The sequence below is a fragment of the Numenius arquata genome, chromosome 9, assembly GCF_964106895.1.
Source record: "Numenius arquata chromosome 9, bNumArq3.hap1.1, whole genome shotgun sequence".
Classification (NCBI taxonomy): Eukaryota; Metazoa; Chordata; class Aves; order Charadriiformes; family Scolopacidae; genus Numenius; species Numenius arquata.
In genome coordinates this window covers 10876629-10893653 of record NC_133584.1, presented here as the reverse complement: position 1 = coordinate 10893653, position 17025 = coordinate 10876629, and the positions used below count along the sequence as shown (strand labels likewise).

Genomic DNA, 17025 nt, shown 5'->3' with positions numbered 1-17025 from the left:
CAACAGACATGAGAAATGAGACATAATTAAACACTGAATGCTTTTTTTCCTCAAGCATACTCTAGATAAGGCAAAGTTTAGAGTTTATACAATAGCACTTCCATAGGACTACTCACAAAATCTACCAAAAGACTGCGTGCAGTACACAAATATACAACTTTGCAAACCAAAAATGACAAACATGAAAAAACTTCTGGTGAACAGAGCAACCCTTTAAAATTAGCTAACTCCATTTATACAGTAATCTGGCCACAAAATCAAGGCACCTTTACACAGGCTGCAAAGCAAACCTGCAACAAAGGAGATGAATACTGGGGGCTACTAATCTGGAGTGAACATCTAGCCCGTTAAAGAAGCAGGCAATCATAGTCTGCATACATAAATTTACTGCAACAATAAAGATATCCTTTCAAGGGACACAATTTTAACACAGACCAATCTGAAATAACAGTCTCCGAAAAAGCTGCAAAAACTTCCTTGGGAATGGATTCAAATCAGGAATCACTTTGAACATAAGAAAGACTTACTCACTCTCTGATTTATGAACTCATGATAGTTCAACTTCAAAAGAGCAGAATCCACACCTACCTCTGTTCAGACTTCACTACCATGAAAGCAATCTATGGAACAACGTAGGATGGAACAAAGGCCCTACTTCTGCAGATACCAAGGTCCTCTCTAGGCAAGGGCACAGTAAATTACTTGACTGTACAGTCAAGTAACACAGGTTCCATCACATCATAACCCAATTTATTTCTCTGCATGCCTAAATACGCCTGCAGGTTGAGTACAGGCACCGACTGCTACAGACACATCAAGAACCTCAGCCCTCTGATCATCTTTGTGGCCTCCTCTGCACTCGCTCCAACAGGTCCATGTCCTTCTTATGTTGGGGGCCCCAGAGCCAGACACAGCACTGCAGGGGGGTCTCACAAGAGCAGAAGGGCAGAATCCCCTTCCTCGACCCGCTGGCCACGCTGCTGGTGATGCAGCCCAGGATACAGCTGGCTATCAGCTAGATAACCCAGCTGATAACATGGCTTACACTGTTCACCATTTATGATTTAAAAGAACAATAGCTAGATGGCCTTCTGGTGATACCAGTTCATTGCTTTTGAATAGCTATTAGAATTAACTGTAACCATAGAACAACCAACCTGTTCACTTCTGATGACTTCAAAAATACATGGCTTACAAAACACATGCGCACAGCGTGTTATCACAGGATGAGTCAGTGATTCCAAACAAACTGCACATTCTTCATCTGAACCAGAGCTCAGAACCAACTTCATTTTATTCACTAATGTCTCACGCAGTTCTTCAGGAGTTTTATTATCTACAAATATAGAAAGATACTTAAAAACAGAGATTACTATATAGATAATGCTCTGAGCTGGCACACGTCAACACAGTTCCATTGATAAAAATGCAGTTAGGACAGCTTATACACAATGAGGATATAGCCTACAACATATAAAAACACAAGCTGCCAAATACTACAGAAAATTCCAACCTACTATTTCAAAGGGCATTAAGAGTAATCTTACTTCGATTCTGGAATGGTAATTAGAACTCAGAACTCTGACTGCGTGCTCAGTGATTAAGTACACATATGACACAATGCCTAATGGGAACAAGCAATTTTCATATGGCAGCTGTTCAAGTAGAAACAATACTATGGAGATGACACTACTTATAGTCAAGATTGCTTTATTTTAAGTAAAAATTGAAATCACACTTACTAATTAATTTCTAAATAATTATTGAACAATTATCCAGTTATTTCTCCATCCTGTATTTTGCAGGAAGGTAACTGAAAGCCTTCTAAAAAATATTCTGACCGTATCTCGTTGGTCTTTCAGTTTCCTGAAGAATCACATCTATCCCGACAGCATCTCAAAATAGGATTTTTCAAAATACTCTAAATTTGAGAATTCTTAAATTGAGAGTACTTCAAACAGACTACACTTTCTTCTAAAAAGAAATACAATTTTCAACACTATGCAGCTGTACAGTTCTGGCTTGTCAAAAATAAAATCTCACTCTCCTTTCAGTCCTCTGTATTCACCCTTCCTTACAGCCGTAACAAAGTCAACAGTTTCCTATTCTGCTGAAGAGGCAGTTGTTCTGCTGACATGGCTACCAATCTACAAGCCATTCCCCAAAGCTCCTCTACATCTTCTCTCCTGAGGCAAAGAAAAAAATTTGCTGTAAAAGCACTTCTATAAATTATTACAACAACCGATACAATGCTTTTTAACAAGCATACTGCATTTGGCGCTGCAGTGGTCCTCTTTGGTCATTTTTGTATGGGCTGTCAAAGCTTATTAACTCCTGCTTCTAAGCCTTCGTAACTATTCATACATCATTGCTTTCATTCATATTCGAGTATGTGCTTAAGTATCCACTTCTCAAACATATTCAAACATATTATGGTACAAAAAAAATAAAGGTAACAAAGCTCAAAGTTCAATAATCCAAGCTGAAAAGAGGAAGGCTGAAGCCAGAAAGCATGGAAAAACACACAAATGTGTTTCTGTTCTTGAACACAGAGTGCAAGTCCTGTTTTTAGAAACACAGGAACCAAACACATTCACTCACCAGCTGAAAAACTAGAGGAAGATGTATTTATACAAAGACGAGGATGACAACAAAGCTGCCTCAATCGGAGCAGGACACCAAGGACATCAGCATAGTGAGCGAGCACAGTCCCTTCACTGAAAAATCTGTACAAGAGAGTTTTATTGTTAGTGTGAAATGGCAGAGTCTGGAGTAACAGATACCAAGTGATCAAGTTTAGCTGTTAGACCGATGATTTGATTTTTCACTTTCCTGTTTGAATATATTTTCTCAAAACCTCTTCTGAAACAAGGTACAAAGTGCTACCAAGTAGCATGTTTTACTAGAGGAAATGTTAACACATGGTGACAAAAAATTTTATCTGTCTGGTACCCTTGTTTTTCGCAAGACAGAACTTCTAATATATAGTTCTGCAATAGTCTCTATTTCACTCTTCAGAACTGAAGAGATGCTATGCTAATTTGCAATTATGAGCTTACAGCATACAAACTGACGAACTTGGCTACTAGAGCTAACATAACCAAAAATTCTGAAGCACAAGTTTGTGATATCAAACTTCAACCTTCGGGATTAAGAAAGCCGCCTACTTACCTGCTAATAGCAGCTTTGCCCTCCTTTTTCACAGACTGATAGATCTGTCTCTCTTCCTCTGTAAGCGTAACATACTGAATAAGTACTTTACGTTCTGGTAACTCCAAAACTGGTTTTCCTTTAACTTTACTTGTTTTAGTTCTTCTAAGGGTAATACTCCTAATCAGAGACTGTAAACGCCTAAAAATACATATATAGACAATGTATTACCCAGCTGGGGTTGGTCTGTTGTTTGGGTTTTTTTCATTCTATTGCATAAATACATGTTCTGTATAAAATCCAAGCACACTAGTACAATACAATTAACTGAAACATTACATAATCTGCATTATTTAGTATCTATCAATTTGAACTAAAAAAACTGAAGTAAGCCCTAATGACACACATGCTTCAATTTTAAGTGTGAAACACTAATTCATCACGTTGCCCAAGCACTGCCACTCATACTCATTCAACAAACCCTTTGGGAACACTTCATACCCAAGCCCTCCTGGAGCTCCCATTGTGACTGGACGTTGAATTGTTCTCTGCCACCACTCTCGATCAGTAAAAGGTTTCAATTTTAAGAAGGAAATAAGAGCCCATAAATCCTTTACAGAATTCTGAATAGGAGTGCCTAAACAGAAAATAAACAAACACAAAAAGATTGTAAAACCTTAAAGAAAATAAAAACCACAAATATTTGGTCAAAGTGAAAGTTTTGTGCTTTCTCCAAAGTACGCATCATGGACAAGGCCTCTCATAACTAGGTTGACATGTCATTAAGTATAATACTTTTTTTTTTTTTTAAATTACAGTATTACAAAACACTTAAACATGTAAGAGTGAGAAAACTGCAGCTCTGAGTTCTAGAAAAACTTGGATGTTAATCTCTCCATTTCAGCTTCAAAAGCAGTGGTTACATCATGATCTTCTTTAAGTTACATTTAAGGATCATATGCTTGCACGGTCCCTGGTGGATTTCAGAATGACTACTACATTTCAAAAAGCTACCGAGGTTCAGATAATTCTGTAAGAGGGTGAGCTTGTAACCAGATAGAACATGCCAGGTCATAAATAGGTCCCTTTTTACTTGCACTTCCACCAAACCTGCGTATCAAAAGTTATTTAAAAATTTGTGTCTACAAAATGAATAAAAACAAAAACTAAAAAAACCCCAACAAACCAATCAAAACACAAAACCAAGCAAACATGATTAAATACAACTAAAAGAAGACACATCTAAATAACTGCCAAAGAAGAGTTTAAGAACATTCCAAATTAATCTGACACAGACAGACATTAACCATGTCTAACTCCTAGAAAAAGCCAGTGGAAACACTAAGTGGGAAACACAAGCTGGTGCCATACCAAGACAATCTGCACTGCATTTCCTCTACTATCAAATATTTTACCTGTAAGTATCCATCTTCGGTGTCCCTCCAGATTTAAGGCAGCTTTAGTTTGCTGAGCATTTGGATTTCGTATAGTGTGCCCCTCATCCAACACAATTCTCAGCCACTTGACTTTGTGTAAAGGGCTGTCACCTCTGACCTGAAACACAGTATTTGTTTATTCTTTTACTGAAATTAAAATACTTTTTTTCAGTTTGGATGAACTATAACAACACCACAATTAATGACAGATAGTAGTTATTTGCATCTTGTTTATTTATCAGCACAGAAAAGCAAAACTAAGAACGAGGCGTCCCTTGTTTGAGATGTAACAATTCCTGGAAAATGTTACCAGTCTTCTCATAGTTGAATATGAGGAATAAGCTACAGCAAAAATAAGCTAAGCCTGAAAAGAAGGCGGCCTCAAGGACACAGAGATATGGAAAATATATCAGAGAGCAAATTAAAAGTTTATATTAAAGATGTAATCTTCAGGCTTCTAAAACAGATGGAATTTCTATGAAAATATAACTTTACAAATATATCTCATGCAATGAGCTACCTGGTTGCAGCCTATGTGCAACAAGAACTACAGAATTATGTTTTCATAGGGGAAGGCAGAAATGAGATCCTCATGCCACAATTATTATTTTTTTTTTTTAAACATACTTGTCATCCTTTTCTATCCTTAAAAAGTCTCTTCCTTAAGCTGTCAAAATTGCAGTCAAATAATTTTCTCTACAGGAGCAATCAATAAAAAACTCTTTGCTACTACAGCGAACCCATAAGAAAGTACATAAAACAAAACTACAGCTATAACCTTTTGATTGCCTACCACAATAGCACTTAAATATATTGCCATCATTAGCCCAGACACTTCAAAAAACACCTTTTCTCACTTACTTACTCCGTAATCGGTAGCTAAGATGTTGTATGTTGTCAGTACAATGTCTTGTTCTGCAAGAACTGATGGGTCTTTGCTACGGTCAGAACCGTAATAAACATAAATATTTACATGAAAATCTTGGTGGATATGTTGTTCAAACTGGTCCTGAAAGAGAAGTTGTCAAAAGTCACCTAAAAGATCCTGTGTTACTACATGATTGTTAGAATAAAATCCTTGTAAGCTGCCTTAACTAAAAACAACTTCCTCTAGCTCTGTGACATTCTACATCCACTCATATGAAAGCAATTTGAATTTAGGTTTCTTTTTCTCTTTCCACTCTGGTGAGAAGAGGGACCAGAAATAGTCACCTCAGTCATTAGTAACTCACATAGAGCTAGAGTTATCAGAATGTGATACTATTTCTTGCACAGTATAAATTCACATCCTGATGGTATATGCACTTCAAAATCCACTGTTCCTCCCAAACAGAGCTTGGAAGAGCTTTTATGTTTTTTCCACTTTCTGCCCTCATCTTCTCTTTGTTTATTCTTTCACTGTTCATTTACAGCTTCTTCCCCTTACTGGATTAACCACCTAGGTTTTAACATAAATTACATCATGATTGTCAAAGTATTAATTTTAAAACCAGTGTTTATATTCTCTATGTTTGTTCTGTGAAGCACTCAGCATACAGTAATCTCAACAGCCAATAAAAATCAATGATTTCATTTCTGAAGCACCGCAGTCTTTTCTTTTTTCAGTTTTGAATTGACAAAAATAGTACTTTTTTTTTTACACTATTTGATGTTTCCCAATTATGATTTTAATGTTTTACTAGTCTTAAGAATAAATTGTTTCATTTTCTTATTAATGTTCTAAGCACAGACAGCACAAACTTCCAAATAAAACATACCTTGAAAGTTAGACATCCCATTCATATTTGTATTCAAAGTGTCATGAAACAAAAAGCAGACCTACTCCCACAGATCACCAACAGGATTGCCAAAGTACTGAACCCCTCTAGCAAATGAAACGTTATACGCATTACCAATAAAGTACAATGATATTTTATTCTGAGCATGCCAGAAAGGACCTTTCTCCTCCACCTTCCTCATCTGGTTTAAGGAGTTAATTCCGACAAGTTCCAGAAATGCCAAAGTGAATTCACCTAGTCAAAAGCGAGGAATGGGAAGCGAGCTCGCTCTTTCTGATTGTGGTGAGCTCGCTAGTCATGGAACTGCACTCTCATTACAATACTCCAGTTTTTAAATTTCTATCAAATAAGCCTCCCTTGTGAAATCAGCTCTGTTTCGTAAAAAAGGAAAACCATGACCTTTTACTAGCAGGAGAGACTAGAGGGAGTAATATTTCTACAGGATCATAATGAACGTATATCACATTTACACATTAAGAGCTTAACACTTACAATCCAGTTGCTTAGGACAGACAGTGGACATACAATCAGCGTTGCTCTGGGGCCATCATCAGAGTATTTCTTCTCAACTGACTGAACGGTAGTAGTACCTGAGAAAACAGAAGCCATATTTTGGGGCATAACAGCTCACCTTAGAGCAAAGTAGAAGTTCAAGAAACTTATGGTTCCCTGAAGTCCTTCCTAGATTTCCTCACCTGAGCAGCAAAGCAATCTACAAAAACATGAGTTTATTAAGTCAAATATGTATACTACTTCAGCTTCAAAAAACTCAGAAATTAATATTATCTGTTTATACCCTCATTACCTTTTCTCTTTGTTTGTCTTTTTAAACAAGTAGATGAAGGTAGAAGAACAGATGCAAAGCTTTTGTCTTCTTGGACATGACAGGAAGTTGCTGCAAAAAGCCAAACAGATGTTTCATACCATGCAGAACATATGCATTCATTTATTTTGATGACACATTTCATAAAAGTCAAACCTGTAAACCAAATTACTCCTCTCCAATACAATAGAGTAGAGTATTTTAAGTTGGAAGGGACACATAAGGATCATCAAGTCCAACCCCCTACTCCTCACAGGACTGCCTCAAACTAAACTGTACAGTTCAGAGCATCGTCCAGATCAGATGCCCCTTGAACACCGACAGGAGTGTGTGCAGAAATAGAGTATCTATTTCAGGTTATGAATCTTCAGAGGAATGCAGTTTACGGTCATAAAAAAAAAACAAATAGTTTAGCACTGGTTTCACTTTAAGTACTTCAACCTAAACTTAACTGCTTACTCCGGAGTACCTGCATCCCTTCATTTTTCTCCATGCAAGAAACTTAGTTCAATAGATGACACACGTTCTTGCCTCTTCATGATCACATTTCAGGTATTTACCACAAAAGATGGACTCAATTTTTTTTGAATTTGTTTTTCCAGCCCTAGTGCCCTGACAAGTCTATGTCAAATTCTAAAAATCTTGGCAATTCTATTTTTCACCATCCATCAGACCCTGCTCACAGCTTGTTACACCACCACTTGTTCAGCTAAGGAAACAAACTACAACACTTAGGACTAAGACACTGCATTCCCATTCAGCAACTTCTAAAATTTTCTGCTTAAAGTTTTGTTTGAATACAAAAAAAACCCACAAAAACAAACAACACACCCCACATAGTTTAGTTAATTCTTTTTCCAGTTAATTATAAATCCTCTTCAGTTTGGCTTTTCAGAAAGGAAGACACAAGGTGCCACAGTAACCACTTTAAAAAAATTCCTAGCAACTTACTTTTTGTTTGTGGTGGCAGCCACTCTTCAGACTCTCCCAAGTCACTGCTTCCTGAATATCTGGGTTTCTTGGCTTTATCTCTAAGATATCCGCATTAAAAAAGAAAAATAAAAAAAGCCAAAAACCAACTCTACTACTGCTTGAATTTATGTATTAAATCCCAAGAGCGTAAAGCAAATGAACTTGATATTGTAAATAAGATACCACTGTGATTTGAATTTTTTCTCTTTAGAAGGGTTAGAAAGAAGGAAAGCACAGAACACAAAGCTGCAGGGTGAATGAAGCCCATAAAATTTGGAACAGATTATCACTGAAGCTCACACCAATTATAGGAAGAGGCTAGTGTGGTGGGAATGTTCAGACACATTCGTAAGCTTCACAACTTCATCAGCTCAAAGCTGTCTCTGTCAGAAGTGTGCCTGCAAAGTATTTCTTAACCCCTTAAAAACCCACTTGATACTAGTATAAAGATTATTTCACAGCCAGTTTTTTAGATGCCACACACTGATGTTAGCAGACACCTTTATTACTGCAGCAGACAGCCAAGCATGCAGTCGCACAAACCACGTAGAATGAATTAATGCTTTTTTAATATATGTCAAAGTGCAACACGGATACAGAACACACAATAAATGTAAGCAGAAGTATAGCATACTGAAAGGTGAGGAGAGTGCTAGGAACACATTTAGGTTAAGGTTAATCACAACCACTATTTTTATTCAAAATCTAAGTCGCAAACCAACAAAAAGATTACTCCAGCTATCTACCTTTTTGGAAGACAACTTGAGTGTTTCAACGAAGTACTTTCAAACTTTTTTATGTTAGAAACACCAGGCTCCATCACATTGCTAGAGGCTTCATAAAGAAGAAATTGGCATTTATGAAAAACATACATAGGCTTCAGCTTGGTTACCAAACCAACTTTAGCAGATCAAGAACAAGTACTAACTTCCTTTAAAACAACCTCTGTTCTGCATGGGACAAGTACGACCGATACTACGATCACAAATGAAAAATAAAAATACTCTTAAAACAATGTTAAATATTTACAAAGTTATAAAATGTTTACTGAGTTTGCAGGTGATTAAAAACAAACTGTTAAAAAGAGGAAAAAACAATTTGTACTGTTAATAGTAAGGGTAAAGTTCTACAAAGAAGCTTTAAATAATGCTAAACATTAAAGGTTTTTTACAGGTCAAACCTTATTAATTGTTTCTACATTGCCCAAAACTAAATGAATAACAGCAACATTAACAGGAAAAAATGTGGTAACGTCACAGATGGGGGGTGGAGGGATGCTGGGGGATAACAGGGGATTTGTTCCATTTAGTTGCGGGGCTTTTTTTTTTTTTTTTTTTTTTTTTTTTTGAGGTGTTCTATCACATAGTGAGGAAAACATCACCTCTGTGCCCTGCCAATAACAGCCTATCAGAAGCAAACATAAAAAAAGAGAAAGCATTAGGACAGTTAATATCAAAACTGAAAGCAACAGCACTTGCAGGAAGAGTTTTGCTATAACTCAGGTAAGTAAATCCATGCTTGAATTCCAGATTTCAGCTTCAGTAAAGACTTTTTGTAAATACTAAAAAAAGTTTAAAACAATCCGGAAGATGGCAAAACTTGTAAAGACTCAAGAAATAGGCATCAATTTAATGTAGAACAATGGGGGCAGGGGAGCTGTAAGGGTTTGAAAGACATTCTCATCACTTCTTCAGTTTAAATAGTAGAAACAGGCTCTCTCCTCACTGCTGTAAACAGTACTTGTTAAAATGCTTGATGCTCTGGGAAAAAAAAATAAATAAGCATCTTGGATGCTACTCAGCACTTCAGCTTTAGTAAAGGTTCTGATTTTCTGGTGACACTCACGTTGACCCCCATGAAAGTCTGCATTTTGTCCCTTTCAGAGTACTGATAAAAATAACTTTCACCAGAGGCAGTTCACACTAACGTGTTCTCTCCTTATCAGTCCCTTTCGTTTCTCTTGGCTGTCAGTTAGACCATTCCTTGTATGGGAGGACAGCAAGGGAAAGTTACTCCAAAACTTCAAGCCCCATGCATTTCTTTGGTCATTTTCAAGAGCATGCTGAGTTACAAAACACACTAAGAGCAAGTATAATTTTTCATATACATCTATAAATTCTCCCGATACAACCTGAAAACTACAGGTGTGATAAAATCCTTCTAAATATTTGTCATTTGCTCATTACTTTAAAATATTTACAAAAAAAAAGGCGTCTTAATACAGAACCTAATTACAATTTAACTACTAATGTTCACTGTTTGAAGAAACTAGATTCTAACAGGTGCGTGATTGCTCCTGTTTCATCTACAAGAAAGGAAAAGAAAGGAAAGGAACCCAAAATCCATTTCCTGGATGTGATAACTTTCCTGACAGGGTGCAACTTTCTCACAAGGTATTTGACCTTCTCATATGTCAACTGAAACTTCTTTAAAGAAATGTTTTAAATACTTCTGAGATACACAGTTTGTCAAGAGTTTGTGAAGACTAGCACTGACTACAGACTAAGAGCACTCCAGCTAATCACATTAATTATCATGCAAACATTACTGGACTTTTCATAATTTTTGGTCACCTTTACATAGTCTGCGTCCAACGCTGTTCATGCTGTTAGTACCAGATTCCTATTGAGGAATGGAAACTTTTATTCTTTAATTAATAATGAAGCAACTGGAAAAAATGCCAATAACATTATCGCACTAATCTGGCCAGTGACTAATTACTGCTCTGAAACATGAAAGACTCGTTCAGTGGCAAGTCAGACAGTCATGCAAAGATGCTGAAAAAGCTAGACTTTTTTTTTTTTTAGTAGCCACATGGAGAGTTCAATGAAACTGTAGAGAGGTAGAGGAGAGAAACTCACTCTACACAGCTGCCCTTGAAAGAAAATACACTAATAGCATCTCCCAGTTAACATTCTGCAGTGAAACACAAAGCATTATTCTGTTAAACTCAGAAAGTATAGTATAATGAAACAAAACCCTCAGCCCTAGTGCTGCCAGGGAATATTCCATAATGAATCACATAATCCTAGCACTTAGTGTATTTCGTCATCTTGAAAATCATATCATAACAAAAGCAAAAAGCACTTGAACTACACCACCTAAGAATAGTTTGCGCATTGCTCTTAGTTCACTAACTGTAGTTTCCCTTCCTCTCTTTTCAAGTATTTGGCAAAAATATAAACTAAGTTTTATTTATTTGTGTACTACCAAGACCCTCTGCTTGCTCTTATGGTTGTTTCAGGTATTTCCTCCAAACCACACAGGAGCTACACATGGACACCTTCAGAAAAAACACCACTTCTATTTGTGCAGTCACAACTTGCCTACAGGAGAAATCTAGAAGAAATGCAAGAATTTATAAACCTCAACACCAAAAATATTTATGCCTTCATAAAGTCTTCCCTAGAGTATACTGAAGCATATACTCCAAAGATAACACAGTCTACATCTCATTTATACACTCTTAAATAACACAGTCCACCTACCTTGAACTAATCTACCCTATTCTTCCTCTTATTTGATGTACTTGAATAACTTTTTCTACAAAATGTACACAAAGTTCACCATACAGAAAGTTACTAGGCACGTTTTTTTTAACTGCTAAATTTACTCTGTTAAAACAATCTTTTTCTTTTATCTTACCTCATAACACTTATCACTTGTGATCTTTTCAACAGGAAGAGGCTTGCCATCTTGAAAATTTGTGAGAATCAATGCAATAGTAGTAAGAGTTTTACCCTGCATAACAGAAAAGAACGTCATATTTTACACGGATTAAAACAGACCAAATGACCAATCAAGAAACCAATCAAGAAATATGCATGCACGTTCTGCATAAAAAAAGTTTCAAACGTTACTATTACCAGTCCCATGTCATCAGCCAATATTCCTCCAAGAACATTTTTAGGTCGCTGCTTTTCTGCAAAATTTGTGAGTATATTGTAATAGAAGTTACTTCTCTCTTCCCAAAATGGTGGCAAATCATTACTGTTCTCACGTGAAACCATCCAAGCTAAAGCCTGCTTCTGATGGGGAAGCAAGAGTGTGCCAACAGCCTGCAAATTAAAGAGATACGTTATGCACTATTTGCATATTAAATAAGACATTCAATTTTTGGAAGAAATTTTTTTTTTTATAAAGTCCTTTGTATCTAGTGAATTTGTTTCTGATTCAAACATCTCCAGTGTCCAGACAACAAAGCCAAATATGCATGTAAATGTCTAAGTATTTATATCTTTATAGAAAAGTTTCTAGCTTAAGAAATACCTCTGCTCCTTCCATTTCACAACTTTTATCATCTTCCTTCAGATCCTCAAACAATTTGTCAAATTCACTCTTAAGCTGCATAAATGAAGACAAAAACAGCCATTAAAATTATTGCGATTAAAAACAACCTCAATAAATAACCAGTGATTCTATTAAATTACAATTACCTGTCATACAGTAATCAGTATAGATAGGTCTACCACTTTAGACCTGATTTGCTGGAATATTGTTATTATATTTGTTAGCTACTGCTATATAAAAATTCAGTTCAGTTTTTCCAAGACAAACACATGCCAATACAAGCAAAAGCTTGAGGAGGAGTGGCTAAATATATTCACATCCTTGTACAACACTCACTAAATAACTACCTCACTCTAATTTGAAAGAGCAAACAAAAAGCTAAACGCAAAACAAACCACCCCCCAACCCTTCACCTACAACCCTAGGCCAAATCTGAAGTCAAGTCTGATTTTATTTTCATTTGAGAATTTAACATACTTGTTATCTGGTAAAACATCAAGACTGAGAAAAGAACTCATCACCACAACAAAGTAAAAAAATAACAGAATAACTATAACCTCCCTTCACAAGCACTGTTTCATTAATGAAGAAGTTAGAGACCCCCCCACCGTTAAAATTCCAACTTCCAAGTGTTTAAGTATGAAATGCAAACCTGTTCAGTTGTCAACTGCACAGCAGCATGAACTGGAGCACTGTAACTTGGACCAGCTCTCCCAGAAATCCACTTTGATCCAAAACCACATTCTGAACCTACTTGTCATTAAAAGCATAGTATTTTGAAACACAGAAATATGACAACTTCCCAGTCTCAACCTGGCTCACGAGTAACGATGCTGATCAGATTGTGGCCTGTAAGACAGTATCTTTCACCACTTGTCTTTTAGCCTCAGTTTATCCTTTACTTTCAACTGCCCACACAGGCTTTCCACAAAGCTTTGTAAGATACACAGCAATGAGCTATGGGCTGGGATCCTTTAAGATAGCAACCGTGTTTCTCAGAAATTGCTGTGTTACATGAAGTTTGACTTGGTAACCACATGATGACTGATAATACAAAATGTTTTTTTACTCCAAACTCTTTTTCTGTTAACTATGCTCAATAGAACCTATAAGATAAAAACTGGAATCTTGCTGTATGTAAAGCAGATCTATCCCACACCAAGTGTTTACTTCTACATGCATCTGTGTTCCTGACTACCACTGCTCGCACAGAGCCCAGTAGTGCCAGGAGCACAGGTGCTTTTGGCACAAGGCTGGCTCTGCAAAGCATCAGGTCTGCTAAGCTGATTTGTTCAGACATCTCATCTCTATTTGCTCACACCTCACTAGTAGGATACACATCCTAGCACTCTGCTAAGAAGCAGCACTGCCTCTGAAACCCTCACCCTATGAAAGGGCCTAATGTGTTTCTTAAAAAAATTATTTTTTTTCTTACTTTGGAGAAATGCAGGGAATCATTATGGATTAAGGAACTTACGGAATTGAAAATACATCTGAGGTTGCTCAAATACGTCTCAAATTGCTGGCCGGTATCATAAAAGACAGGACACAAAAGTATACTTCCAATGAAGTTTAAAATTAATAGCTGTGGACTTCGCATTATTCCCCACCTAAGGGGATTTTGTGAATGACTAGACTATGATGAGGACTAAGCCCTTAAAATTTTCTTCCAATCAGTGGCAAGTTCAATATGAGTATTTTAAAAAGGAAAAAAAATCCCAAACTTCAAGGCTTACCTTTCAGAGGAGGAGCCAATTTAAATCCGTGCTTTTTTAACTGATCTAGCACTGCTTCCTTGTTCTCTTCTCTTCCCCAAAAGCTCATTTGTACAGGCATGGTAAAGGCATTTTTTGCTCCATAAGGGACAACCCTGATAAAAAGCAGGAACAAAAACCAAAACCCCAGCATTAATCTTTTTATTATTTACATTTTTAGAATAAACCTTTTTATTTCTTCAGCAAGAGGTGCTCCGAAGTGCTTATTTTTACCAAAACACAGAATGTTCCAGATAGGTGTTAGTACTCATACTGTGCAAGTCTTTTATACAAACCACCACATGCAGTTAATTTAAGAGTTTCACAACAATCTTTAGGGAATTTGCTCTCACCAGTGTCTCTACATTTATCATTTATGGGAAAGAATGAGCTGTATGCAAGCAGTTCAACAGAATAACAGAGTCTGAAAATATGCACCTTCATCTTATTATGAAGAACTGTCATTTCTGTCAAAAGAAAACACTTATAGTTTTCAGAATTTGCTAGTGTAGCAACAAAAAAAAAAGTTCCCATTATTTAAATTCATTAAACCAAAAGCATAATCTTCACACTTACCCTTCAATTAATGCTAGTTTGTTGTCCATAATGCCTGCCAATGCTGCTGCTAGTTCTTTTTTTATATGGCCTACCTGGTCTCCATTCACATTATTTACTTTCACTGCGTTTTTATCATAAGGATTACTGGGCTCCCTCTGAAGTGCAACCATTTCATTGTTATTAACCTAACAAAGCAAAACAAAGAAACACCAGAACACATTCATTTAGTTGCAAATTATTGGCAGAAATATCTAATATACATTTACTTAAATATTGTGAAGCTTAAAGATTAATTTGGTATAGCATTCTGTTCAGTCAGTCTACAAAAGCATTACAAACGAGCTAGCTGATAGATGTCAGCAATTTCAAAAGTATTCCTAAGAGCAAGAACTACCTTCAACTGCTAACGCATTTTGTAAGGGAATAAACACCCCTTCTTGTCCACGTAAACAGTTCAAAGACCTATCTAATTTCTTGTTTTCTGTCACTTTCTTTTACATTATGGAGGTGAGCAGACCTACCACATAACTAAACCAGATTTGAAAGCTTGCTACTGTAACTAAATTTTGAAATAAAGCTTTAGATTAAGTACTTCCCATGAAGAATGACAAATACATCAAGGCACAAAAAAAAAAAAAAATCTATTAATATTATACTTGGTCAAGAGTTCTAGGAATTTTTGAAATTTAATTAAACATACTTTTTCCAAAGCTGACCTTCTCTTCGGCTTTATAATTTATCATGCACTTACAATCCCCGTGTAGTATCGTAATCCAACAACACTTCCTCGCAAAGTTCCATATAAGATAGCTGAGTCTGTATCTTCCTCTGCTCCAGAAGTATCACCTACAGAGAGGACGTCTTCCAACCCAAGACTGGAGTAAAAGTCAGAAGAGGGAAACCGGGAATAGTTTCTCTCTCCTCTGGAGATGTTCTGTTGAGAGCATCCTCTTGCGGAATCTCTGCAGAAAGATAAAGTGTGAAATATTGGACAATTACTTTAATAATAGAACTATTATTTCCTCATAAACTATTTTACCCCTTGATATAAAGCTACCTATAAACCCCAGATTTACAATTTTATTCAGATGATATCTACCCGGAAACATTAAAAAGTCTCATATTGGGAGAAAATTTTGTCTGATGTTTTTTAATTCCCAATTAATCAGTTTAAGTCAATTACAATAAAGAGCTGACTACTGACTAAACTATGGTATTTGTGCATTTCGGCCTAGCTTCCCTCAAAGGATTATCTTTGTCAACAACGTTAAGAATTCTCCAGATTTAGTAACATCTCAAATTACACCTAGCACAGCAAAACTTCCATGTATTTTCCTAACGTTGGTTTTTCTCAACTAAGGTTAAAAAACCATTTGTAACTGATTAACTCCGTATAACTCCATGCCTGTATCCACAAAAGCCAAAATGCTATACCAACTGTTCCCTATGTATTTATTAAGCTTACCATCACACCTTGACATCTATTATCACCACTTTATAATGGACGTTGGAGACAATCAGCTACTCCAACCTGACCAGCCCTGTGCCCCTTCGGTGGGGACAGAGGTGTAACTGGTGTCATGGCACAGAACCAGCTCTGGCCACATATGAGGCACAGCAGAGTGAAGATCCACATACTAACAATCGTTTTAATTAATACCTAACAATAAAATCTCACTACAAGTTTCAACGGATACCTAACAATCATGACCTTTGGTATATCCCAAAACTACCTCACTGTGGCACTGGATTAATTTAAGAGTACTGCCAATTAAAGTAATGTTTTCATATAATAGTTATTCACAGCTTGGAATAATGAACCTTGGTTTCTTTTGCAAATGGTATCTAAAGCTACTGTATAACCGGAATTCCGTTTCCTCTAGCAGAACGAAGGAAGAGTTTGAGAGGCTGGGCTCCGAGCCCGCAGCAGCGGAACCAGCCAGGGGTTAGCCGGCCGCCATTTTGCAGCTGCCCTGCCGAGGGGACCCTACCCGAACGCCCGAGCCGCGCCAACAGCCTTGGCACCCAGCATTGACAAGGACAAGTACAGGGCGCCGGAGGCTCCGAGTTTCTACGCTGGCCACCTCAGCTCGCCCCGTCCGCAGGGTACGGCACGGAGCGGCCGAGCGCAGGCAGGGCCCGGCGCGGCACAGGCACGGACCAGCAGCGACCGGCCCGGTACAGGATAGGGCTGGGCAGGACCGGCGCGCCAACCGCCCCCCCCCCCCCTCACCCCCGCCTCACTTGGGCAGGCTCCACGACAT

The 17025-nt window shown here is 37.2% G+C and overlaps 1 protein-coding gene across 1 annotated transcript in view; it reads right to left on the bottom strand.

Annotated features, from left to right (window-relative positions):
• Nucleotides 1-17025, bottom strand: part of HLTF (helicase like transcription factor) — a 27067-nt gene extending 10042 nt beyond the window's left edge. Inside the window, exons 1-19 of the mRNA XM_074153855.1 lie at nt 17006-17025; nt 15513-15723; nt 14780-14946; nt 14186-14319; nt 13102-13202; nt 12429-12503; nt 12026-12217; nt 11805-11900; nt 10733-10781; nt 8906-8993; nt 8139-8218; nt 7170-7259; nt 6857-6954; nt 5452-5595; nt 4566-4704; nt 3652-3787; nt 3172-3351; nt 2602-2726; nt 1158-1336 (exon numbers count right to left, since the gene is read on the bottom strand). Coding sequence (XP_074009956.1) covers nt 1158-1336; nt 2602-2726; nt 3172-3351; nt 3652-3787; nt 4566-4704; nt 5452-5595; nt 6857-6954; nt 7170-7259; nt 8139-8218; nt 8906-8993; nt 10733-10781; nt 11805-11900; nt 12026-12217; nt 12429-12503; nt 13102-13202; nt 14186-14319; nt 14780-14946; nt 15513-15723; nt 17006-17025 — 2304 coding nt within the window. The remainder of the gene's footprint in view (nt 1-1157; nt 1337-2601; nt 2727-3171; nt 3352-3651; nt 3788-4565; nt 4705-5451; nt 5596-6856; nt 6955-7169; nt 7260-8138; nt 8219-8905; nt 8994-10732; nt 10782-11804; nt 11901-12025; nt 12218-12428; nt 12504-13101; nt 13203-14185; nt 14320-14779; nt 14947-15512; nt 15724-17005) is intronic.